At 42.5% G+C, this 27910-nt stretch overlaps 1 protein-coding gene across 14 annotated transcripts in view; it reads right to left on the reverse strand.

Moving 5' to 3' along the window:
- The window catches only part of SLC8A3 (solute carrier family 8 member A3), a 502626-nt gene that overhangs the window by 93285 nt on the left and 381431 nt on the right, over positions 1-27910 (reverse strand). For 7 of the 14 annotated variants that reach the window (XM_033952924.1, XM_033952918.1, XM_033952920.1 and 4 more), the window contains one exon: positions 7484-7587. The exons of the other annotated variants lie outside the window; for them this stretch is intronic. In XM_033952924.1, coding sequence (XP_033808815.1) covers positions 7484-7502 — 19 coding nt within the window. In that variant the 5' untranslated portion in view covers positions 7503-7587. The remainder of the gene's footprint in view (positions 1-7483; positions 7588-27910) is intronic. 14 annotated transcript variants of the gene reach the window in all.

Consider the following 27910-nt stretch of genomic DNA (forward strand, 5'->3'; position numbering starts at 1 on the left):
GGATAACTTTTTTGCTCCTAAATTGAGATGAATTTGCAGCTAAAAAAAAAATTATACTCCTAAATTTGTCTGAAAATATGGAACAAATGTAAGAGGTTAACTTAAGGCTCATTTTACTAAGCCGCGTTAGGGCTTTAATGCACGGAATAGCGCGTGCTACATTGCCCCGCGCGCTAGACCTTAACGCCAGCATTGAGCTGGCATTAGCTCTTGAAGCGTAGCATGCGGTAATTTCCTGCGTGAGCTATAAACGCTAGCACACCTTAGTAAAAGGAGCCCTTAGGATCATAAATTTAGGGGGGGAGGGGTCAATATTTGCTGAGTATTGGGCCCAGGGAAGACAATTTTATAAAAGCCTGTTTTTGCTGGTAAAGCAGTTTAACCAAGGAAAAAGACTGGACAATCACCCTAATCCAAACCAGAACAAGACGCCTGATGGCCAGCTCTAAATTAAGAATGTATTTCAAACTCCAAAATAAATTTCTCCTAAATTCTAAACAGGCGTCTTGCATTTGCTTAATTAAACAAAGGTGTATGGGTAGCGACCATAATGGAGATGGTGAATTACATTCTTTGTCTGCATTATGCTAAGTACATGTTATTGTTCATCTAGGGCAGGGGTAGGCAATTCCGGTCCTCGAGAGCCGGAGCCAGTTCAGGTTTTCAGGATATCCACAATGAATATGTATGAGATGGATTTGCATGCACTGCCTCCTTGAGATGCAAATCTATCTCATGCATATTTGTTGTGGATATCCTGAAAACCTGACCTGGCTCCGGCTCTCGAGGACCGGAATTGCCTACCCCTGATCTAGGATAATGAGCAGGCAGGGAGAAGAGAATGGCAAGGCTGAACAAACAAAGCCCAGTGCTGAACAGTAAGCTTAGCTAGCCTGACATTGATGTCCCAGTGTGAGGAACACGTATAAATCAAAGACCCAAGCTGTATATACATTCCACAAGCTGTTTTTTAGTCTTAAACAATAGCCTCAGCCCCACCACTCCGCCGCTATGTTAATTTACCATTGAGGGAAGAATTACGTGAGAGCTCATCATTGGCTGATTGTACTAATATTTTAATGAAATTTACTTGTTTTAAAAAAAACTTTCTTAATTTTTAAATAAATATTTTACTATACTAATGCACTTAACTTTTTTTACTGCTGAGCTAACGTCCGGGAGTCAAACCCGACATGCCATGTTTCGCACTAAAAAGTGCTTTATCAAGGGTCTCCCATGACCGCCCGTGTCATCCGACTTGCATTCTTACACTTGAATAGTCGGATGACACGGGCGGTCATGGGAGACCCTTGATAAAGCACTTTTTAGTGCGAAACATGGCATGTCGGGTTTGACTCCCAGACGTTGGCTCAGCAGTAAAAAAAGCTAAGTACATTAGTATAGTAAAATATTTATTTAAAAATTAAGAAAGTTTTTTAAAAACAAGTAAATTTCATTAAAATATTAGTACAATCAGCCAATGATGAGCTCTCACGTAATGGTAAATTAACATAGCGGCGGAGTGGTGGGGCTGAGGCTATTGTTTAAGACTAAAAAACAGCTTGTGGAATGTATATACAGCTTGGGTCTTTGATTTATACGTGTTGTATTGACCAAAGCTAAAACAACTAAAAAAATAAGCCATATTCTGAAAGCTTCCAGTGTGAGGAACAGTCAGCCGGAAAATGGCACTTGGACAAAGTCAAAACACTTGAGTCACTGCACAGGGCTACATAAAGACAATGAGAAGCTGGCTTAGTAGAAAGGGAAGACGACTTGTGGATCCTGCTAGGGTGGAAACAGTGTTTGTGGGGACAGGGCAGAGATAGGGACAGAGTTTGCGGGGATGGGGACAAATTTTTCCCCCCGGGTCATTCTCTATTCTGCAGCTAATAAGAGGTGATCAATATCTGTGTAAGATGTTAGCACTGCAGATCCATCATCAAAGTTTTGACTTTTAATACCAGATGGGTAATGATGATAACAGAGAGGGGCTCTTGCTCTTGTATCCATTTTCTTTATTTTGATATTTACAGCCCGATGTTACCCATAAATTTTAAAAAATGTTCGTCTCCCAGCTATTTTTAAATACTTTGTACAACGCTTTGTACTTTCGGATAAGCGTTTAATCAAAACGTAGGGGTCCTTTTACCAAGCTGCGCTAGCGGGGTTAGCGCGTCGGACATTTTATCACGCGCTAATAATCCCCGCGGCTGGCTAAAAAAAACTAGCGCCTGCTCAATGCAGGCGTTAGCGGATAATGCAGCAGGCGGTTTAACGTGTGGTATTACGCGGATTAAATCCCTACTGCGGCTTGATAAAAGGACCCCTTAAATAAACTATGAAACTATAAATTATAACTGTACACAAATATTGGTAAATGAACTTGCTAAATTTATCAGAGAATGAAAAATGAATATTAGCAGTAATTGTGATGCTAGGTTTTTATTTTACTGAGGCCTCCAAGTCATTTCAGACAGATCACCAAATACCTTCAGCTGGACATGATATTTCTCAATATGACCCTGAGCCTATCGACAAAAGGCTTTATACCAGGGGTGTCAAAGTCCCTCCTCGAGGGCCGCAATCCAGTCGGGTTTTCAGTATTTCCCCAATGAATATGCATGAGATCTATTTCCATGCACTGCTTTCATTGTATGCAAATAGATCTCATGCATATTCATTGGGGAAATCCTGAAAACCCGACTGGATTGCGGCCCTCGAGGACCGACTTTGACACCTGTGCTTTATACTCTCATACTACTACTACTAATAATAATAGTAATTTGATTCTTATATACCACCAAAGCCATAGTAGTTCGAGGCGGTTTACAATAAGAAGAGCTGGACAATCAGCGAAATAATTACAATGAAAGTCGTCATATACATGTAAGTAAGTTATAGAGCAGGGATCTCAAAGTCCCTCCTTGAGGGCCGCAATCCAGTGGGGGTTTTCAGGATTTCCCCAATGAATATGCATTGAAAGCAGTGCATGCACATAGATCTCAGGCATATTCATTGGGGAAATCCTGAAAACCCCACTGGAATGCGGCCCTCAAGGAGGGACTTTGAGACCCCTGTTCTAGAGGTAATCAGAGAAAGGGAGAAAGTCAGAGTAATAGTCGCAATGTAGGGACATCGAGTACATGTAAGTAGAATACGGAGATAAGGCTTTAAGAGTTCTTGGTTACAAATCGGTTAAACAAGTTTGTTTTGACTAGTTTTCTAAAGCTAAGGTAGGATGAGGAGAGCTTAATGATGTTACCCAGCCAATCGTTCTGTTGACCTGCTTGGAAACCAGGTATCTTTTGTATTGGCAGAATTTTGTTGTTGGGTGGCTAAACTTGTGTAGGCCTGATGGCCATCAATTCTAATCAGTTTTGTCATTCAAAAATCATTTTTTACATAAAAACATATACTTCAGTACTTGCAATTAAAACAATCTAAAAACAAATCTATAACAATGTACCTGAGGTTAGGCACAGCTGTTTATATGGTCTTATTTATCCACTAAACTTGGCCATTTCCGTCTAAATATGGGGGCATAACCAGATAACGTAACTGGACTCTACAACTGGAACATCCCAACATAGGCAGCTTTAAGTTTGACGCTAATTGGTCATTTTCAGCAGTACTAATCAGTTAAGTGCCGCTGGAAATGACCAGATAGATTTGAACAGGTGAGTTAACCCGTCAGTGGCCATTCCCAGCTGGATAAGTTACTTTGACTATTGGCCAGTATAAGTTGCAGGTCTTTGCCGTACTTAGCCATGCTCAGTTATGCCAACTCTATGGCTGGTATAACTGCACAAGCCTAAATGTAAGGGGCACCAATGCTGGGTCACACTTGTATTCTATAAAAATATAGACTAGGCTCTCCCCAAGTCCACTTATAAAATTGCCATGTATACTGTATTGCACAGGGGAGAAAATCAAAACTGCAGGCCCAGTATTAAAAAAGACTTACATGATCATATGTCAGTCATATATATGCACAATTATATACATATACCCCAAATTCTATAAATGGTCCTTAAAGTTAGGCACCTAACTCAATTACCTAATTGGCACTTAATTGGAGGTAAGTACCAATAATTGGAATTTACAAGCACTAACTGACACTAATTAGCAGTTTCACCCCTATTCTGCATATGGAGAACCTAGGTTCTTTAACGCACAACAGCAAAGGGAGGCGTTAACATGGAAGAGGCATGGATGCATCCGGGGGGGGGGGGCATTTGTTTATATGCCTGACTGCTGCTTTGAGGTGCCAACATTTATGCCAGTCCACACGGCATAAGTGGTTGTGCCTACAATTTAGCACATGACTGCAGACTTCACAGTCTGGACATTTCAAGTTTGTGAAATGGATGTTCGTGCTGGACGCAGCCAGCACTTGGATATCCATTTCTCATGCACTTAGAACAGGCTGGGTGTCAGCAGATTCGGTTCTAAAATACATGAGAAATGGATGTCCCTTTAAGACGTACAGACTTTGGAGGTCCATATTCTGAACTGGATGTCCTTTTTAAAATGTCCTATATGGAGATTATTCTATAAAGAAAAGCAGGTGCCTACTTTTCTTTATAGAATGCTAGCATTCCCAGGTACGCTTAGGTGCAAGCACTGATGCCTGCCATAAAGCTGGTGTAAATTTTCACACCTAGATTTCAGAGATATGTTAAATTTATATCCTGTAAGTTACACATTTAAATGTGCATCCCACCCATGCTCTGCCCAAAATCTGTCCATGAGAATGCCCACCTACAAACATTGTGTTATCAAAGATAAGCACATAGTTGCAAAATAGTGCTTAGACGGATTTCCAGCACTTACACATGTATGTGCATACAGATGTGTGTTTATGCCAGTATTCTTGTTATTTGTCTAGTGTATTTGCCATGTAAATAATGTTAACGCCTTCGTAAAGAATTTGTGCCCCTAGTGGCTGAATATTGCTACTATCTACAACAGATCTGGTGGAACTTGCTACTGTCCATGTACATTCGCTATTGTTCACTAGCCAGATAGTGGTACAGAATAAATGCTTTGGCTGGCATTTATAAACTCTTGATCGTGGCATTTGAATACTGACCTACTTAAAAGTAAATTAATTAAATGAGCCAAACCAATGAATTTCTTTCCACGTTCTCAAGGAGGTTACGTCTACCAGTAATAGTGGAGAATCACTGAACAGTAGATGCTACATTATGCAAGAAAGTATTGGGAACCAAGTAATCCAAAAGCTAGCAGTTTAAGAAAAAGGGACAGTCATGTATTACTTCCATGATAATGCCTCTTGTGGTCAAACAGCATAAAAAAATATGGGTATTGCTGGGGGAGGGGAGGGGAGGTCAATTCTTCTATCTAAGCCAGGCTTGTCAAGATCAGTCCTCAAAAGCTACAAACAGGTCACATTTTTACTGATATCCCTAATCAATATTTTAATAAGCCTCCTCAGGAGAAAACTTCCATTCACTCCCTTTTAATAGTTCACTCAAAAGTTTCAATTTGTAAATCCATTGGTTGTAAAACTTGCCAGCTTTTCCAGGCAAAGAGAAAACCAAAATTGCTTGCACCAAAATCCCCCCACAAATGTTAGTTCAATCCATGGCTGTAAAGTGAGCCAGTCCAGGTTTTTCCCCTTTATAATCTCCCAAACTCCTGGAAATTTTCTCTTACTGATCAGTCTTAAAACTTTCAAAATTAACTATCAAACAAGCAGTGGGATATTTTTATTAAAGAAGGATACAGTTCATTTTCTCTCTCTTTCAAAGAAAACTTCCCCTTATCAGGTTTAGTTAAGAGTTCAGTTTCATCTGCTTGAAGAATGTCTTGGAAAATCCAGCACAGTCTTTTCTAGTCCAAACACTGCAACCACCCACACTGCCTTTTCTCAAAAACCTGGTGAATATTTTTGGCTTAGGTGCACTGCATCTCCTCTGAATCTTCAGTATTAGGGAAACCTGCCTTAGCCCATTCCATTAACTCAGGTTGAAGCTCCTCCTTTTCTACCATGTTGGAGTCTTCTCCTTTCCCCACCCTGGGAAATAAGGAACAGCTAGGGAATTATGTCTTTTACCTGGTCAGATGGTATAACATATTGCTTTATCACCCAGGGAAACTGATTCACCCTACTGAGAAGCTCCCCCTGGGGTTCAGGAAGAACCCCACAAGACGGAACTTTAAAATTTCCTGGCTTGGTCTTATTTTAAAGGGCTTTCCTTATCACAATATGCACAAGAGAGAATTGCATACAATGGATGTAGTGAGCATGCAAATCTATCTCACTCACCATCATTTGGGATACCATGAAAAGCTGGCCTGTTTGCAGCCCTCAAGGGCTGAAATTGGACAAGTCTGATTTATGCTATTAATTATTACACTAAGCAACAAGATAGAGAAAATGTGGGTGGAAAATGAAAATACGACATATATACAACAAAATCATGGTAAAAAATAAGAAAGTGGGCACATAAGAACAGTATCCTGTCTTCACATTGGCCAACCTAGATCACAAGTATCTGGCAGAAACCAAAAAAGCAGTAACATTCCATGCTTCCCCTATGTTTGTCTCAATAGCAGGCTATGGACTTTTCCTCCAGGAACTTTGTCCAAACCTTTTATTTTAAAACTAAAATAGCAGCAACATTCCATGGCTTCCCTTACATTTGTCTCAATAGCAGACTATGGATGTTCCCTCCAGGAACTTGTCCAAACCTTTTTTAAAAACTAGCTACGTTAACCACGCTTACCACATCCTCTAGCAATGCGTTCCAGAGCTTAACTATCACCCTGGGGAGGAGACTCTGTGGCCTGCAGTGTCTAGGCATACCAAAAAATAATACCTCTGACCTCTGGGAGGAACATGGATAATCAAGTACATGGCAGGCCTTCCTTCCTTCAGAAAGATGTGAAAAACATTCTGCCCTCTCCCCTCCTGTCAGCTAGGAAAGATGAGGTATTCAAGCATACAGAAAGGGGACCATTTGCACTTGTCTATATTGGGGTAGGTGAGAGTGGGGAGAAGAATAAAATGCAAAATAAACTGTGGGAAGTTGAAGAAATGCAGAATCTGGAGGTGATAAAGACAGTTGTAAAATTGTAAAAGCAGCTCACAAACACTATGATACAATACAGTCACAACAAGAGTGAAGGAAGAAAGAAAGAAAGGGTAGCTATACTCAGTATGTCAGCAGAGGGAAGCAGCCATGCAGTATCACAGGTTTATTTGATAATCTTTGCGTTAGAAGGGGTAAGAGTGATGAGGCTCTCAACAGAAAATAAAATGAATTAATTCGTTAAAAGAAAGCTGGGCCTGAGGACTGCACAACGAGTGAGGAGGATCAGAGTCAGATGACCGAAACAGGGTGAGAGCGGGAATACACAGGAGGGAAAACAGAGTTCAACTTTCATAAAACTGAGCAGATGGAAGAGAAAGAAAAATCAAAAGCACTTTTCTTGTGATTTAAACATCTCACACCTGTTATTCCGCGTTTCATCCATTTCGGTTCACCAAGGGCAATGAAGAAATTCTCTTGCCTTTCGTATTGCTCCTCATCTATTATTTTAACCCTTATGGTTTTCCTGTAGGAACATAAGAGAGACAATGGTGTACAGCAGGTTGGATTGGAATGGACTCAGCACTTGCTAACAAGCAGCCCCAAGCCTCTTGACTTCAGCATTGGTTTTACTATAGCTTTTGGCTTGGATGGGAAACGAGAACGAGAACTGAACTCAATCTGGACTCGGCGGTTCTTTGACCTGGCAGCTTCCTCCTTCTCCTTTGGGCTTCCAGCTCAATTGATATAAGAGATCAGATTTGGTGCCATGTGCCTTTATTCCCAATGACCACTGGATTTCTTTCCCATATTATTATATTCCCCCCCCCTCCCATTCTTACTGTAATCCAGTCATGGCATTGTAGTAATGATCCTTAGCCAAGGGCCATGCATCAGGGATCCTTGCAAAGCTCTGCATTCATAGTCCCTGAATGAAGCCCATGGGTATTGATACAAATGACTCGCTCCACTTAAGGGCTGTGAACATTACCTTGGCAGCATCCTAGCCCCAGCTAACTAGAAGATCAGAAGACCTGATCGAGGAACTGAACTCACATCCCTTTGTGTATTACCACATTGCTACTGGGTTGGACCTGGACTTGGCTTGTAAGATGAAAATTTAAGGCCTGATATTCAAAAAGGTTTAACCGGACAGGAAAAGCTTCTGCTTGGTGAAACCACTCTGAGCGGGGTTGGATGGAATATTAGTAGCACTTACCCAGGCAGTAAAACAAAATATTGCTCTGGTCATCATAGCACTGTCCAGCCATTGCAGGTAGGGTTACCGGATGTCTGGAAATACCCAGACATGTCCTCTTTTTAGAGGATTGTTCAGTTGCCTGGAGGGATTTCCAAAACCTGGTAGTTTATCTGGGTTTTGGAAGTCCCCGAGCTCAGGCCCGCATCTGGAGGCCCTCTGTGCATGCGCAGACGTTCACACATTGACATCATATATGCGTGCGCATGCATGTGACATCATCACATCGACATCTGTGCATGTGCAGAGGCTTTCCAGACCTCAGGGAAAGAGACAGGAGGTTTGGGTGGGGGTGAAATGGGGAGGGGCTGAGACAGAACAGGGCGGGCCCAGGCATCCTCAATTTTAAAGAGGAAATCTGGAAACCCTAAATCTGGTAACTCTGGAAATCTGGCAACCATGGAAATCCAGGTCTGGAGCTGGAATGAAGCCAGGATTTCCCTGGTTAGCTACAATATTCATTCCACAGATAAGCAAAAGGGCTGCCCTAACTTTATTCACCAAGCTACCCAGGGTCCAGCCTGAATATTGGCAAGTGCCTGAGTAATTTCCAGACAGCTACGCTGACCTGGATATTCAATCCTGGTGTTCAGACATTGCCCGGTATTGAATATGGGGGTTGGGTTGTAAGAGGCTTAAAATCCGCTGACCACTATGGGCTGAATATTGGCTTCTTACACTTGTATCTCATGGATATCTCCTTTCAAAAATAAATACAGGAAAAAGAACATGATACAGAAAGGAACAGCCTCATTTAAACTGATTATAATTTTGTTGTCATTTACAACGTAGCTGAATATTACGCCTTGAAGGCTAAGAGTTGGGAAAGATTTTGCCACTTTCCAATCTATTCAACTGATTTTGAAAGACTAACTGAGCAGGGTCGGTGTTAGGGGTGGGCAAACAGGGCAATTGCCCTGTGTTTCTATCACAGGGGTCCTCAAACCTGCCTGAAGTTGAAAGGGGGGGCAGCCTGTAAGCAAATGTTGGGCACCCCCCCTCCCTAGAATCTGCCCTGGGCCCCATCATATCTAGCACCCACCCTGACTCCGAGGTTTCCTTGGCAAACATTTTCTTTCATGTTTTCAAGGCACTTTATTAATACCTGGTCTTCTGTGCTTACAAAATCAAGCAAAGCTGGAAGCAGGTACATATTTACATATTTCAGGTAATATAAGTGAGTGATGCTACCATCTTCTAATCAAGCTTCCTTCACTTAGTTTCCACAAAGTTTCACACACTCAGTTTCCATAAAGTAATTTAACAAGGAGCACACAGCACAACACACTACTGCAGCCCGTGTGCCAGATTATACATATACAGTACATATAAATATACACACACACACAGAGTATATATACAGTATATATATAATTTAGTCAAACAGGACATCTAGCAGCATTGGACTAAGCGTCTGAAATACATGCACAGATTAGGTAAATTGTTAGCAATGTCATTTATAGGACTAAATTCAGTAAATTCCAAAAGACACCTGGCGTAAATCCTGGCATGTAATTTAGGTGCAGATCCCCGGTATTCAGTAATACTATGCACATATTTAGTGAACGCCCCTAACCTGCCCATGCCTCCATGACCCCATCCCTTTTGAGTTATATGCTATAAGATTTCCATGCAGATATTTCTAGAATTGTGCTGAATGAGATGCATGCACAAACTCAAATTGTTGCCAGTTAATGCAAATATGTTGATTGTTAACTCCCAATTACTGGTGCTAATGGGCTCATTAACCAATTTAGCTGCACACGCATCTTAGGATAGTGCCATTTTGCACATGGAAATCTAAACGCCATTCACAGAATCCAGGGGATAATGGGGATATTTCAATAAAAGGTGCTGAAACTTAGGTGACAAGTATTTTAGGTTGCATTTCAGAGCAAAAAAATCAGATTAGGACACAGATAGCAGTTGAGGAAAGTCTCTGTTTAGCGTTTAACATAAGTACAGCTAGAAAAAGTAGCCCTAACAGAGCACATTTTTTTGCAGATTTCTTTTAATGAAGATACTGATGGTGGTCCTTGAGAGGACCTCAGGGGTCTTGATGGTGTATAAAGGGCCAGCTTGTTCTTAAGTATTCTGGCTCATTTTGTCTGAGGACTTGTTATAGGAGGATGAATTTGTTTAGATGACTTTGATTTAGGACAGGGGTGTCAAACTCAATCACATAAGGGGCCAAAATCTAAAACATAGGCTAAGCTGCGGGCCAAATTTTTTATTAAGATATTTAGGGGTCCTTTTATTAAGGTACGCTAACTGATTTAGCGCACGCTAAATGCATACCTTAATAAAAGGACCCCTTAGTTTTAGTAGAAATTTAGGGTTACCACCTCTCCAACCCCACATCAGCTCTGTGATTTAAACAAAATAAATAAAAAAAGACTGTTCCTCTCTCTTTTAGATCCTAGTTCACGCGTGCTATATAACACAAGCTCTGGAGGGTTATAAATATATATTTTTTTCCTTTTGGTTTGCAGTGAGGGTATATTCAAGCAAGGTTCCTAGATAATAATAATAATAATTCAAATGCCACATGCTTTCCATTTCCTTCAAGTTTCACACTCTGCAAACTTCTGTGATCTGCTGCCTAGGTCTGGACACCGCCCACAGGAGCTTCTTTATAAGTGCCATCGGAGGGCAGAACTGCATCCTGAGGTTTGCACACCCTGGTCTTCTGAAACGTACCTGCTGGCTGCATGTCAAGGTGTTCTCCGCTCCTCCTTGATCGAAAAGGCTTGCAAGCGAGCCCCTTCTGCGGGCACTTAACGTTTTCCTGTATCATGGAGTGGAGGTCCTTTGGCGTGAAATGATCGTGGTGCTGGGGGGAGAGTGCCCAGCAAAGTTTCTAGAGTCGGCCTCCTGTACGTCAGAGGAAGGGGCATCAGAGGAGTCGGCTCCTGTACGTCAGAGGAGGGGGCAGGACCGCGGCAAACTGAACGTGCTGCTGAGGCTATGGCAGCCTGCAGGGATCGCCACGGCCAATCAGCGATCCACTACAGGCTGCTGATGCGGCGCTTTTACCGTCAGGCCAGCTTAAGTTGAAATTTCTGATGCGGCGCTTGTACCGGCAGGCCAGCTTAAGTGGAAAGTTGAAAGTGTCTGGCGGGTCAAATTTTACTACGTCGCGAGCCAGATGATTTAGGATAATCCATGAAGGGAAGATCTTCCTCTTATTTAACAAAAAAAATGAGAACACAGATGTTACATTTGGAAGGCTCATACCTTATATTTTCTGTTCTCTCCCACTCATAGTGAGTAAAACGTTTCTCACCTTCCTTTTTAATCAGGGTTCATAATTGAATAACTCATGGTAGGGTCATTCATATTTTCTTTTCCTTCTCCTCACAAAAAGTTAAATATTTCTTATCTTACTTTTTAATCTTGAATGTAACATCAGGGTTAATAATTGAATAACATGACCTTCTTATACATCTCCTTCTACTAATGTCCTATGTCTGATTCCATTTCCAAGAAATAAGTAGCAACGTCATTGAATGTAATCAACGCCATTTTCAGAATCTCTACTATGGAGTCAGGATTGTATCTTCAGCTGCCCTGTGACCTGAAAACACTATGAATTTCCTTGATGATTTTCTTAAACAAACCTGCCTAGGGTTACCAGATTTCCTCATTTAAAAAAAAGAGGACACGTGGCCCTGCCCTGTTCTGCTCCAGGCACACCCCATTCTGCCCCCAGCCCTGCTTCCACATGAACCTCATCTCTTCTTCCCAAAGCTCAGGGCTGTGTCTGGAGGGACTCCTAGAATGCGTGGATGCAATGACATCACATGCAAGCACATGCCTGTGATGTCATCGCATTGCATTCTTGCATGCTCGGAGGCCCTCCAGAAATGGCTTCGAGCTCAAGGCTTTCCAAAACCCGGACAAACTGCCGAGTTTTGGAAATCCAACTGGGCACCCAGACAATCTTCTACCAAAAAAAAAAAGGACATGTTAGGGTTTTCCCGGACATCTGGCCATTCTCCTAGAAAGTCCCACTCCACTTCCAAGAAATAAGCTGCCACATTATTGAAGGCAATTGATGCCTAAGAAACCACAGCAGACATTTCCCTCCTATTTTTCTCTGACTTCTGCAGTTTCTGGAAAGGATTCAGGCCGAATATTTCCCCATCCTGGAAAGATGAATAAGAAAGGAAGAGACTGAGTTGATTTTGTGGGTACAGATAAAGTCTCTCTTCCTCCTTTCCCCCCAATCCCCTTCCACTTCCTGCAAATCTGGGGTCTGAAACTTAAGATTTTGAGCTCTGGAGAGGTGGAATATTGCTGCTTTTTTCCTGCTCTTTGCAGGCTTGCAAGGACAATGACATGTCTGAGAAATGTTTGAGGCACAGGTGGAATTAATTAGGCTAATCTGGATATACTGAATGTTTGATGTCTCAGTAAGATTGATATTTAGCCAGAAGTGGTGAGCAATATTTTTAGTTGCCAGCATTATTCCCGGATATTCAATGCTGGGCCATGTCCAGGTGCTGCCATTGAATAGCCAGGTTTATGCAGCCAGCTATCTCTTATGTGGTTAAGTGAAATATTCAGCATTTAACCGCATAAAGACAGGAATGAATTTTATATGGTTTGATTTAACCACTAAGCTTAGGTGGTTCAGTGCTGAGTATCAGCACTTGAGCACATAAGTGCTGACTCCATCCTTGGACCGCCCCCCAAAATAGCCAGCTTTGACTTTAGTAGTCTGTGGTGATGTTCATTCATTTTTCTATACCGTTCTCCCAGGAGAGCTCAGAACGGTTTACATTAATTTGTTCAGGTACTCATGCATTTTTCCCTGTCCCTGTCTGTCCCGGTGGGCTCACAATCTATCTAATGTCCCTGGGGCAATGGAGGGATTAGGTGATTTGCCTAACGTCACAAGGAGCAATATGGGTTTTAACAGACAACCCAAGGGTGCTGAGGCTGTAGCTTTAACCACTGTGCCCCACTCTCCCCACTAACTGGTTTTGACAGCACTAACTGGTTCCAAGTAGGATGAATATCAGCAAACAGCTCTAAATAAGCAATTTAACTGGCTGGTTAAATCATTTTGAAAATGGACTCCTAGATGTCTATCAGCACCTCACTAATTTTGCTCCCTGGGTCAGGTTTTGAGTGACTAGTGAAGGATTGATTAAAATTTTTTTTTTGATGGAAACGTTAGTAAAATATCAAGCAGATCATACCTGTAAATATAAAACACTATTTTCAAAAGTATCCCGTACGAAAAACAATCATATATAAAGCAAATTAACAAAACAACAATTATCTTTATATATGGAGAAGGTGATTTTTAAAAGCTGTTTACCTGGATAAACTAATGTTTGGAAAATTGCTCAGCCCTTATTTAAGAAGAAGTACTGTAGATACTTGGATCAACAATGCCTGTACTTTTATGGAGGATCAAGTAATGATTGGGTGGTGAGGTGGTCGGGGTTCATCCCCCTTGTTAACCCCTCCATGTCTCTGATCTATATCCTAGCAACACGTAAAAATGATTTTGTGAATGATTTTTGTTATTTAGATTTATTGTTTGGGAGCTTTTGCTTAACAACGAACTTCTTTGCTTCAACCGTTGATATTTTTGGTGCTATACCTTTTCCCCTGAGTAGTATAATGGGTACACCTCATGTCCAAATGATTGACAGCTGTCAGAGATAAGGATCGACCAATGAGCGTTCACTTCTGGGTTAAGCCCCGCCCACTCTCCGCCCACACCATGCCCACTCTCCACCCAAACCCCCATTATACTACTCCCCTGCATTAGTTTGACTTAGTCTGTACTTTTATGCAGGCAATAGTAGGTAGGTCCAAGGGTCTGATTCCATTAGGTGAGAGAAACAAAAGATGCTACATTATGTTCTTATGTAAATTAGATTTTTAAATCTCCATGCACTATTTGGATGCAAAGAAGTACCCACTGTAAAAGAAGGTGCAAATCCATCCAATTACTTTTTCTTTGGGCAATTTGAAAACCATTGCAAAACACAGGGATAAAAAGTATCCACAGACTGGAATATTATTCCATAGAGTCTAATAATAAATATATAACATCATGTTTAATCATTTATGTAGCATGAACATATATTTTGTTTGAAGCATGCACATGCATTTATTTCAGGCAGGCAAAAATAAAATCTGCTATAAAAAAAAAAAAAAAATCCCTAACAGTAGTTGAGCAAATCTGATTTCTGTACTGGCACAACTAGAACATATTTCTGTAATAGTGTGTGTGTTTTTAGGCGCCAAGAATGTGCATAAATGACCAATATACTTGCATATATATGTGCACATATGTATGATTGCCAATATTCCAGCTATGCACTTGTTTATTAATGGTGCATAAATGTGATGATGCACAGTTTGATGGTGTGCATATACATGGACAGTTTCTGGGTAGACCATGTGAGGGTTGCACAGTTGCACAAGAAATTATAGCATACTATAATTTATGTGAGTTTCTTTTAGCAACTAGAAGTGAACACTTATACCAGCATTATAGCTTATTTCTAAAATAGAGGTGCATATTTCACTGTTACGTTCTAAGGGGCTGATTCTATAAAGGGTGCCTAAAGTTAAGTACCTCTTAGGCACCTAATCTACGCTGGGTTTCACTAAGCAGCGTAAGAGCATTTTACCATGGGCCAGTGAGGTATATGCTCCAACACTCATAAGAATTCAACGAGCGCCAGAGCATTTACCTCACTGGCCCACGGTAAAATGCTCTTATGTTGCTTAGTAAAAGGAGCCCTTAATTGACAATAGCCCTTAATAGCTTCAATAATTGGTTAAAAAAAATTTAATTGGGCGATAGGCACCTATCCAATTCTATAAAATATAGACGCTATTGCATGGGGCTTAGTAGTGCCTAATGCCTAAGTGGGTGTTTCTATGGTTGGAGCATGACTTAGGTAACGCTAAGCGAGATTCTCCAAAAACTTAGGCACCTGAAATGTAGGCCTATAAAACCATGGCCTACATTTCAGGCGCCTAAGTTTTTACGTAGGTGTTGCTAGCCGTGATTCTGTAAACAGCACCTAAGTGTGATTGTCACGCCGCCAGCACCATTTTTTAGGCACTGGCCAATTTAGGTGCCGTTTATAGAAATCAACCCCTTATTCTAGAAAGAAAAGTAGGCGTATCCTGTTCTCCATAGAATAGGTTTCAATTAGGCACCTTCTTAAAGCCTAAAAATAGGCCCTTGGGGAGTTCTATAGAGAGGTGCCAAGAAAGCACTTGTTTGGAGTCTTTTCTATAAAGGAAAATAGGCACTTACTTATCTACATAGAATACTAGCATAGCACTGCCAATACATGTGTATAATTTAGGCATGAACAAAATATAATTATAAACGTATTGTAAATAATAATAGTAGCAGGGATTCATTCATACCACAATGACAAAAAGAACTGTTGACAAAAATCATAGAAAAAAACGGAGAAAAAATAAACCTCAATTGTGGGCTGCCGGGATTACACAAGTGCCCTAAGCCCCCCACATCATCACAGGTTTATAAAAAAAACTCCGTACAAATATAAATCACTCTCATACATTGAAATATAATCGCAAAAAAAGAGATACTTTCAGTATTTTCAAGATATTCAGTGATTTCAATAGCAACGTTCAGAAATGTCCTATAAGATAGTCATTGAATCCCAAACTCACTACACTATGGCAATCAGCTCAGCTGTAAGTAATTCCAAACGGTTAAGTTGCGTAGCTTGTAAGACCCGAGTATCAGTAACTCTTAAGAAAATATATCACTCATCTGAAGATGAAACACTTCTTAGTCCCGACAGAAAAGGCTTTCTGTTTCGCCTGAAAGCAGGCTACTTCAGGGGATCCATAATATGTAGGTTACTTCCACGCTTCTTAGCAACACGACAAAAAGCTGGCTTCTCTCAAAATGGACCTGGCCAAGTCCATTTTGAGAGAAGCCAGGTCCATTTTGAGAGAAGCCAGGTCCATTTTGAGAGAAGCCAGCTTTTACATGTTGGTTGGCTGGACGGGTCTTGCTGCCGTCCAGCCGACGGGCCCGCCTCGTGGCACCTGGGCCAATCAGGCCTTAGGATTAGTGGGGATGGGCGGACCCGCTATGCCTAAGGCCTGATTGGTCCAGGCTTCTAGAGCCTGGCCCAATCAGGCCTTAGATTTTGCGGGAATGGGCCGGGAAGGGGCGGGCCCGTCTCATTTCCACGAGGCGGGCCCGTCAGCTGGACGGCAGCAAGACCCGTCCAGCCAACCAACATGTAAAAGTTAGTTGGGGGAGGGAGGGGTCGTCGGGCTTTCCGGCAGGAGGATTGGGCATCCTCCTGCCGGCGATTACCAGTTTGGGGGGGAGGGGGGTTCCAGGGGGGTTCCGGCAGGAGGATTGGGCATCCTCCTGTCGGCGATGGGACAGGCGGTTGCGACCGCTATACATATTGCAGCAGGGAGATCTCTTGCTGCCATAAGTATAGCGGCCGCATCTAATTTAACCCGATTCTCTAACCGGCGTCTGTACCATGGACGCCGGTTACAGAATCGGGGTTTAGTGTAGGACCGATTCTGTATAGGACACCTCTCCTGGGTGTCCTATGCAGAATCAGGGCCTAACTGTTCCTTTACATGCGTAAATTTACACAAGGGGTCTTTGCCTCTTTGTGCTTGATTTGTGACCTGTGGTCTACATTTAGAAGCCTTTTTTGGTAAGCAGATTTTTATCTGAGAAGTGTTTTTCTCCGAAGTTAGGAGGTTTTTTTTTCTTCTCACGTTTTTTCCTGCTACTGGGCCGATGAGAAAAATCTAAATTCATTAAAGAAGACTTTGTCCCCTATGTAGAGCTTACGGTCCTTTTGAACGTTTGAGGCCCATTTTGTTAAGATTATTATGATTAATTGCAGCCATGTTTCACAAACTTTACGAAGAATACAAAACACGAACCCAAAAAATGTAAAGGGAGGAAAAAATATAACTATAACAAAACCTCCCCAACCCCAAGAAAAACAACCGACAAGGGGGAGAGACAAGAGAACTCTGACCACAACCTAAATTAACCTACAAATGATATAATGTGAAACAGGAAAACCCTCAGTAACACAGCCACCCGCTTGGGGAAAGGCTGTCACCGGCTGACACTCAGAAAGAGTGTAAACTGTGAAACATCCCCGGGTTTTTCCTGTACAATTTATGAAAATCAATAAAGTGCACCCCCAAAAAGTGCTACGTGTGAAAAAAGATTAATAAATCAAAAAAAACACACAATATAAAGTCGAGTAAACTCTTGTCTCTACTCCTTGTCAGGGGGGCCAAACAAGGAAGGAAAGTGTCCAAATCTGAACCAAGCCAGTCAATAAATGGAAGTACTTAGCTTCTCTGAGCAATAGCACAGCCAGCCGATGTGAGACATCATCCGTCCCTTTTAACGGGACTCCGTTTCGGGGGTGTACACCCCCTTCTTCAGGAACAACTGGACTGTATTAAGACTGGTGATTCCTCCGACGTAGCTTGGAAAGTGAGGCAGAAAATGTACAGGAAAATTGTACAGGAAAAACCCGGGGATGTTTCACAGTTTACACTCTTTCTGAGTGTCAGCCGGTGACAGCCTTTCCCCAAGCGGGTGGCTGTGTTACTGAGGGTTTTCCTGTTTCACATTATATCATTTGTAGGTTAATTTAGGTTGTGGTCAGAGTTCTCTTGTCTCTCCCCCTTGTCGGTTGTTTTTCTTGGGGTTGGGGAGGTTTTGTTATAGTCACAAACTTTACGGGCATAAGTAATAGTTAAGCTTGATATTGAAATTAATGGCCAGTTCTCTAAATTTTTCTGATATGTGAAGTTCTGATAACAAAAAATCTCTATACAGAAAGGCAAAACAAGAAGGTGCATCTCATCCATTGAAAATTTTGTAAACATTACAACATGGCTGCTCTAGAAAAACATTGGGATCATGATCCTAAGAGAATCATGGAGCATGAAGAGATTATGATCACCCAGGATATCTCCATCTGACAGAAAAATGCTGAGTGCCAGGAAATTGGACATAGTGTTAAAAGAGAAAAGCACCAGAAAAGCATTGATTATGGAGGTGTCAGTCTCAAGTGACTACTTAGTGAATAGTGTAGAGAGACAGAAAATCTTCAAGTATCAACAAATGCAGTCTGAAATCAAGAAAATGTAGCAGAAAGATACAGAAATATTTTCCATTGTTCTGGGTGGCACAGGCCTCATTTAAAAAAACACAAAAACAACTTTCCAAGTGCACCTGGATAAATTGTCTAATGCCTATCCATGTAACATCTTATGAGAAGAAAGCTCTCTTTGGCACAATACAAGTACTTCAGCAAGCATTAGCAGTAAATTTGAGACTGAGATCACTCCATATACCCTGACTTAGGAGTGAGATTCATTATGTTTTTGTTTATAAGTATTAGATATACACTTCTCCCTCCAAATCCGTGGTTTCAGTATCCATGTGATTTTTTTTTTTTTTTGGGGGGGGGGGAAGAAAAGAAAAGAAACGCTGCATCCCGGACCTCCCCAGACCCTCCCAGACCCCAGAGTTCCTGTCGTAATCTCTCGAGTTCCCGTAGTCTCTCCAGACTATGACAGGAACTCCCCGCAGCCATTTTGTATGAGTGATCTGCATGAGGCAGGAGCATAGGAAGATCGCTCCTGCCCCGAAAGCTCGCTAGACCACCAGGTAAGGTCCGGAATGCCGGGGAAGACGGGGGGTGGGTCAGAGCCGGCCCAAATGTTATTCGCAAATTTTCAATATTCACGGGCCAGCTCTGCCCCTAACCCCTGCAAATAGGGAGAAGTGTTCCACCAATGGTGGAAAAGTTCAGAGCAGTGTACAATATTTTTTTATCAGGTATTTTTCTTATCTGTCCTGGCAGGCTTACAGTCTAACCGTGCAAACAGGATACTGAGCTAGATGAACCATTGGTCTACCCAGTATGGCTATTCTCGTATATTCCATCCCTCATTCTGGGACTCAAGGCACTGGGATCAAACCTGCAACCTCAGGATGCTGAGGCAGCAGCTCTAACCACTAAGCCACTTAACTATTATGTCATCCACAAAACTGACTCATTTGGAGTTGTTGCCCTGAAAAACAAATATTTCCTTAGATTACTGAAGGCTACCCTTTATCATCCACATCTTATGACTTGTTGCAGAGCCTCACTTCCACTGACAGAGCCTCATCTTTTGTGCAATACTATGGCGGTATTTAAATGCTTCTATCATATCACCAATATCCCATGGATCATTTATCAAACAACACAAGCATTGTAAAGCATTGAGAACATTAAACTTTGTTGTTGTCATCGACTCATGTTTGAGTCCTAACAATTGAATTACAGATCTAGAAAGAAATTGGTTTTGTGCTAGTCCAGTAAGGTCCTCTAGTGTCAACCCCATGGTTGAACTTACCAGTTTCTAAAACTGACTTAAGTTCCAAAAATCCCAACTTTAATCCAAAAAGAACAGAGAAAACAGGCTGTGTCTAGAGTGGGAAAATATTGAGGGTGACAAAAGTCCTCCCTCAGGACTTCCAATCCTATCATGAGTCTCTGTCCCCACCCTTTGACCTCAGGAACTCTACTTCAACAACACTATCCTGGTTGCAGAGAAAATGGGGACAAAAAGAGCTTGTGTTAAAGAGCCTTTTTTGGGCTTCCATGAGAAGGAATGCAGGGCTTATGAATGCAAACTGTCATAGAGAATGATGTTATAGAATGTGCTTCTGCTGGTAAACCCTGTTTAATGCTCAAGAAAGGCCTTTTAGTAAATTAATGCAGAAGGTATTCACATATATGGCAGGAGTGGAAGATGTTCATACTTGTTTTTATGCACCCATGTGTAGCCAAGTTCAGGGGAGGAGTCTGAGTGGAGTGCACATGCGTAAATTTACACCAGCTCTTGTGCAAATGTATATTTACATGGATGCAGCTATGCATGAGTGTCACAGGTTTTGGGAGACTATTCTACAAAGAGACAACCCCAAAACAGAGGTTTACTGGGCTTTCTACCTAGGCCACCTGTTATAAAATTACTTTCCAAGATTGTAATAGTATAATAAGTTACCTAGGTTGGGAAGCCAAGTAGGCATCCATTTTAAGCCTATTTTATAGACAGATACAGTAAGATCCAAATTCTATAAACGGCATCCTGATTGTAGGCAGTGGTAGGCGTCCTATTGCTGTCTAACCAGCCAATCAGGACACACATTAAAAAAAACCCACAACACACCCCGAGGCAGGTCGCCTACACTGTAGGCGTTTTCGAGAGCCTAGGGAGATATGTAGGGCCGCTTAAACTCACCCAAGGCTAGGCATGGGTGTGGTTTCACCTGGAAGTGGTCTTAGCCAAGCTTAGGCAGCCCTAGACATCTCCCTAGGGCCATGATAGGCGCCTGAAATGTAGGCCAGCAAAATGCAGGTCTACATTTCAAACAGATGTGGCTTCTGAGCCGATCGCAGAAAGGGAATCTCCATGATGCGATCAGTTTAGCGGCCGCAGCAGGGAACCCTTCCCCCACGTGAAGTCGGTGGGCCCACCCCTCCCTCATGCCGGAACACCCCAAACCCCCCCAAATGTCCATAGCAGGAGGAGTGCCCAATTCCTGCTGCTGCAAAGGCGATCCTTCCCGCCACAGTCCGTGGCAGGAGTGCCCAATTCCTCCTGCCGCTACCCGCCGAGGCATCCTCAGGCAGGACAGATGCACACTTCCTCCTGCCACTGGCCCCATCATCCCCCGAACCCCACCAAACACTCCGCAACTCCATCCCTGACATTCCTGACACTCTCTGACTCCACCAGGACAACTCCCTGGCACCTCCAAGATTCCCAAGCTACCCCCTGAACGCTCCCGTACCTTTATCTAATGGTTGGCAAGAGGAATACACACACATTCCCGCCGATAGGCCCACTACTACAAAATGGCAGGCCTTTCCCTTCCCGGTGCATTCTGGAATGCACCAGGGACGGGCCTAAGGCCTTGATTGGCTCAGATGACCATGGGCGTGGCCTAAGGGATCTGGCCAATCGGAGTCTTAGGCCACCCTAGTGCATCCCAGAATGCACTGGGAATAAGGCCTAAGACTCCAGTTGGCCTAGGTGCCAAAATCCCCTTCTATGGGAGGTGTCTTAGGCACCTGGACCAATGAGGGTCTTAGGCCCCTCCCAAGTGCATCCCAGGATGAACCGGGAAGGGGAAGACCTGCCATTCTGAAAAGGCGGGCCTGCCAGCCAGAGGGAGTGGGCATTCCTCTGGCCGGCCTTCCAGAAAAAGGTCTGGGGGGGGTCTGGGGGGGGTTTCATGTAGTAGGATTGTTTGGGGGATGCTGCTCAGCCGATTGTGTCAGGGGAATTCCCCTCTCGCCCATCAGCTGAGAAGCAGGGATTTCCCAAAGCCATGATTCTGTAACCGGTGTCTTAGAATGATTGACAGACAATCTGGCTTGGGTGCTGGTTACCGAATCGCAGCTTTGGTGAGTCCCTGCCGTTCAGCTGATGAGTGAGGGGGGGAATTCCCCTGCCACAATTGGCTGCTGTGGTCTAGTGCCAAAGATAGGCAGCTGAAATGTGGCCAATGTTTTCCAGGCCTACATTTCAGCCACCTATCTTGGCGTGAATCGCGGCTGGGTAGCCACTTTAGCCCACCCAACACCACTTTCAGTGTTGGCCACGCCTACTTTGGCATTCTGTGGCCTAAAGCAGCTATTGAGCCATGATTCCAACGGCCATTTCTGCCACCTTTTATTTAGGCATGGGTAGGCGCTTTAACAATGCCGTTTCTTTCTGCATTTTTCAATTACTTAGGCATTGGCAGGGCACCTCCTGATGCCTAAATTTAGGTGCTGGTTATAGAATTTCCCCTTAAGTGGTATTCTATAATCTTAGTGCACAACATGCATAACATGCAAATGCCAGGGATTATTCCCGCGTGCTGGGGATAGACATCTCCTACATTTATATGCATATTATAGAATGTTTATGCCAAATGGCCTATTCTGATTTGTCAGGAAAGAATACAAGCTACCAGTTCCAAAGAAATCTCAATGCCAACCAAAATATTTTTATATATATGGACCTTCAGAAGATGGATTTTTTTTGTTTGATTAAAAGTTTGTTCCAATATCAACAACTATAGTCTTCATTGGTCCTATTTTTTGAAAAACCATGCATTTCATGTATAAAGTAGAGGATCTTTTCTAATTCACAAAAATTAATTTCCAAATCATTGAAGCATTTAAAGCACTTATTTCATCAAGAGGGTTTTCTTTTCTCAAAAACACAGATTATGAGCTTTGCAATCAGCTGCATCAGGGAAGGGATTCAACTTTAAAATCTTTTGCAGCACATATAAATTCTATGGGTGGAGATACTTGTGAATGGTGATAGAATTTCTGATGGCAAAACATAATGCTATGTCGGAAGTTCATTCTCTGTTATCTAGTTACTATAGGTTACAATATAGTTAACCTTCTAACTTCCTTTGGGTTACCACAAACCTATTAAATAATATCTCAGTTTGTAAACTTAACAAAATTAACAACCACATAAAATAACAATAGTATCTTAAAACATAAAAGAAAAATACAGAAGGAATCATCAGAGGTTGCAGCAGTAATTTTGGATCTGGTGGGGAATCACTCCTATCCCTTGGAGTCTTCAGTGATGGCTAACCTTTTTGAGCCCGAGTGCCCAAACAAAACCAAAGAATTTCCTCAAAGTGCCAGCACGTCAATTAAACCTTAATAACAAGATTTTAGTATCTAAAAACTCTTTATAAAGTTGCCTGAACTATGTAACATCATTTTTAAAGGTTGGAATCTTTGTATTGTCAGAGAATCAATTTGATTCACAATCCTTTGGTTTTCATTTCAATTTATTGGCAATTTATAATGTTTTAATGATTTCATTCAATTTAATGAATTTAGGAAGAATTTGATTCAGTTACACAATATATTTTAAATGTATTATTCACATAACATGTCAAATGTATCCTGAGTAAAAAAAAAGATAAACTTCTTAAAACTGTTAACTGTGTCAAGACTTGGTGTGCATTCCCAAAGAGTCTATACATGTTTTTTTGTAAAATTTACAATCAAATTAGAAAATAGTTAAATCATTACATTTATAATAATATGATGTAAAGAAAACAAAAGAGCTTTCAATTAAACCAACCGTTTTTATTGGAAATTCCAGATTGGAATACAACAGGGCCATGTAAAGTCCCTTTTTAAATAACATCTTTAAATAATATTTAAATAAGTTAGAAAGTGTCTTAACTGCAAACTGAAAACACTGCTTCATGTAAACATATGCATTGGGCATGCTCTGAAAAAAATTAATGTGATTTTTGTTGTTGCATGCATGCTGATAACTTGTCAATCCTTGGCTCATAATGCGTTAATTTCAGAGCAACACATGCAGCACTCATGTCATCCGTTAATCTGTTTCTAGCATCAGATTTTATATGATTCAAAGCCGAAAACAGCTGCTCACAAGCATAGGATGACCCAAACAAAGTAAGAAGAGCAATCCCAAGTGCTTTCATGGACTTAAAATTGTCTGGCAGAGAATTCCACGCTTTTAGGATTTCATTTTCAGAACTGCTAGTAGTGATTTCATTTGTCACCCTTTCATACTCAATACGTTCAAGAGCCGCACGCAGGTCATTGAATTTACTTTTCCAGATAGAGCTTTCTTGAAATTCCAGTAGCTCCATTTCCAAATTTTGAATATCCAACCACTGTAAGCAGGAAAGATCAAGATCTTCAAATGTGGACTTTTCTGGGGAAGTTATAAATGAAAGGGTTGTCTCCATCTTACGGAACTGAGAAAATCTTTTTTTCTAAAATTCTCCTTTGCTTGCTACAATGGTGGAATATGCTTTGTGGATTTCCTGGTGTTTTTTATGACTGTCCACAAATGTTGTAGAATTATCCAAATGTATTTTTAGGTTGGGAAAATATTTTAGCTGTCCACTCTCAAGGTCTTTTTCAAAAACATGCAATTTTCTTTCAAAAGCTTTGATGTCACTAAACATGCTTTCTGCTGTTTGTTCCCATGCCTTGTAATTTTTTGTTTAGTACATTAAAGTGGTTAGTAAAATCTGTAAAGAACATGAGGTTGGTAAGCCAGGCCATGTTGGTGAGTTGAGGATAGTCTTCCCCCTTTTCGTTCATAAATAGCCTAACTTCTTCCAAGCAGGCCACAAATCTCTCTAACACTCGTCCTCTGCTCAGCCACTGGACATTATTGTACATCAGTAAAGTGTTATATTGTGCCTGAACCTCATCAAGAAGGGCTTGAAATTGTCGAAAATTAAGAGCACGCGCCATGATGAAGTTCACCATTTTTGTTACATCTTTGAGGACATCGTCAAATTTTTTGCTGCTTTCTTTGGCGCAGAGAGCCTCTTGATGTATTATGCAGTGAAATTGAATCAGTGGATGTTTTGCTTCCTTAGCAAAGAAATGAATGAATCCTGATGTTGTCCCCACCATGCTAGGTGCTCCATCGCTAGTAACTGAAACTACTTTTTCTGGACTTATGTCTAGTGATGAAAAAGCCTCCATCACAGCATTGTGGATATCTATCCCTTGTGTTCTTCCAGGCAAAGACAGCAGTTTTACCAGCTCTTCTCTCATGATGTCACCAGTAGCATAACGCAAAATGAGCGCTAGTCTTGCATGGTTAGTAATATCTGTACTTTCATCCAAGCACATGGAGTAGAAGGGTGCTTTTTGTAAGTCGCAAGTAAGCTGCTGACTAACATCAGCAGCCATTCGCAGAACCCTATCTTTTGCAGTATTTCTGCTTAGCGGCATCTCAGAGATGCGCTGCACAATTTTATCCTTGTTTTGGAAATCATGGAAGAGTGAATTACTCCCAGCCAAAATTGCCTTTTTGATAAAATCTCCATCAGAGAGGGGCTTACCATGTTTTGCCATGCACAGTGAAATTTGAAAGCTGGCAACTGTAAGATGATTAGTTTTTGAAAGATAGTTGCTAAAACTAAGAGACTGGGAGTGATTTTTCTTTAATTTTCCTACAAGGAACTCTTTTCTTTGAGCTAAACCAAGTTCAGCTCAAAGTTCAGCTGTTATGGTTGGTCTCAAAGTGACGTTTGACACTTGATGTGCGAGACACAACACTTTCATTACACATAATACACAATGCTTTCCCACTGCGTTCAATCACTCCATATGTACTCTGTCCAGGCCTCTTGGAATGGTCTTCCACTATCTGTTTTTGCTTTTTTTGCTGTACTCATTTTCTTTGTTCAAGACTTCAAGTCTACAAAAAGATAAAATTTGTATAATAAAAAAAATCTAATGAAGTGCTGTATACAAATCCGTCCCCATAAAAAAATATGTGATTGGGGAATTTTACTAATTGTAGACATCCGTTTTGGTCAAAAAATATACTGTCCGGGTGAAAACCGGACTTGTGCAACCTGAGTGTATGGGAAAAGGACTTTTATTTTTCATTATTGGAGCCTTTGTTATTTTATTATGATGTTTAAAAAAGCACTGTGAAGGGCCACATATACACTTTACTGTTTTTTGCTATATTGAGTTTTCCATAAGGTACAGCGCAGAGGATTAGTGTGTTGGTTGTTCACAGAGAGCCCAGTCCTCCTCTCAGCTTACTGAACTTCTCTATGCAATCATCATAAGCAGCTTTTTATTTCCTCAAATTTAGCATGTCCCCCATGGAAGATACAGAGGTTTTTACAGAGGAGCACATTATTAGACACATTAACTTCCCCCCATATCCTCACCTCTCTAGCATGGGAGCACTAGGAACTGTTCCTGATTACAGATGTCACATGTGGAGTCACACTACAGCCTCACTGAGTTCCTGTGACAGACTCAGTGTGAAGCTTCTCTTCCTCCCCCCACTTCCCCCTCACACACTGCCTGGCTCATAGGATACTAAGGGGAAGACAGGCAGGCTAAACATCCACTCACAGGACTGCAGCCAGCACAGGAGGATGGGCCGCGGCCCACCGGGACAATGCCCGGTCCTCCCAATGGCCAGTCCGGCCCTGTTGCCAGGTGAGCTGCAAAGCAGACACCGGCACACTCGCCTCCCGCCACGCCGCATATCTTAATTGCGGACTAGAGAGTTGCGCGGGGACAGAAATCCCACCCGTCCCCGCCAAAGTCTCACCCGTCCCCACCCGTCCCCGTGAGGAATCCCACCCGTCCCTGTGAGGAATCCCTCCGTCCCCACCCTTCCCCGCGAGGAATGTCCTCCGTCCCCGCCCATCCCTATAAACTTCAGAAATAGTTATTTCATTTAATTATGCTACTGAATTAAAGGCTCTGGTAGAAACCCATTTACAAATAAGCAAAAAGACTTTATTAATTTGGAAATATTAATTGGGAAGAATACACACTTTGTAAACGGGTTTCTACCAGAGCCTCTTTTGTTTATAAATTTTTATCAACACAACTAATATACTACTATATCCTGAAGCAAAAAAAAAAAAAGAAATAGAATTCTTTTCCTACCTTTGTTGCCTGGTTTCTGCTTTCCTCATGTTCTCATTCAGTTCCTTCCATCCACTGTCTCTCTTCCTTCTGCGTCTTCCATTTGCTCTGTTACTGTGCCTCTCCCTTTCTCCCCCCTTCCAAATTGGTCTGGCACCCATCTTCTTCCCTCCGCTCCCCCCATAGTCTGGCATCTCTGTCTTCTTCCCTGCCAGCGTCTTCTCCCCACTCTCTCTTCCCCATTTCCTTTCAGCGTCCTTCTCCCCCCCCATCTTCCCCATGTCCTGTCAGCATCCTTCTTCCCCCTCTGTCTTCCCCATGGCCTTTCAGCGTCCTTCTCCACCCCACCCCCCCATCTTCCCCATGTCCTTTCAGCGTCCTTCTCCACCCCTTTGTCTTCCCCATGTGCTTTCAGCGTCCTTCTCCCCCCCCGTCTTCCCCAGTCCTGTCAGCGACCTTCTCCCCCTTCTGTCTTCCACAAATGCTTTCAGTGTCCTTCCCCCCCCACCCCGTCTTCCCCATGGCCTTTCAGCGTCCTTCTTCACCCCTTTGTCTTCCCCAGTGCTTTCAGCGTCCTTCTCCCCCCTCCTTCTCTCCCGCCCCGGGTGCAGCACAGCCGGCCAGGTCCCCTTACTTTTGTGGCGCTTCCGCAACCGACAGACCGACAACAGCCCCGGTCTGACAAACCTCCCTGCCCTTAACCGCGAATCTAAATTTCAGGTAATTTAGATTTGCGGTTAAGGGCAGGGAGGTTTGTCAGAGCGGGGCTGTTGTCGGTCTGTCGGTCGCAGAAGCGCCACAAAAGTAAGGGGACCTGGCCGGCTGTGCTGCACACGGGACGGGGCGGGGCGGACCGCCCCCCTCCCTTGGTAGCCACTCGAGCCGCGAGGCTACTCCTCCTTACCTACCCTGCCTGCAGCACAGAGCCAAACGGAAGTCTTCCCGACGTCAGCGCTGACGTCGGAGTGAGGGAGGGCTTTGTTTAAGCCCTTCCTCCCCTCCGACGTCAGCGCTGACGTCGGGAAGACTTCCGTTCGGCTGTGCTGCAAGCAGAGAAGGTAGGGAGAAAAGCCGCGCGA

This window comes from Geotrypetes seraphini, chromosome 7, assembly GCF_902459505.1.
Source record: "Geotrypetes seraphini chromosome 7, aGeoSer1.1, whole genome shotgun sequence".
NCBI lineage: Eukaryota > Metazoa > Chordata > Amphibia > Gymnophiona > Dermophiidae > Geotrypetes > Geotrypetes seraphini.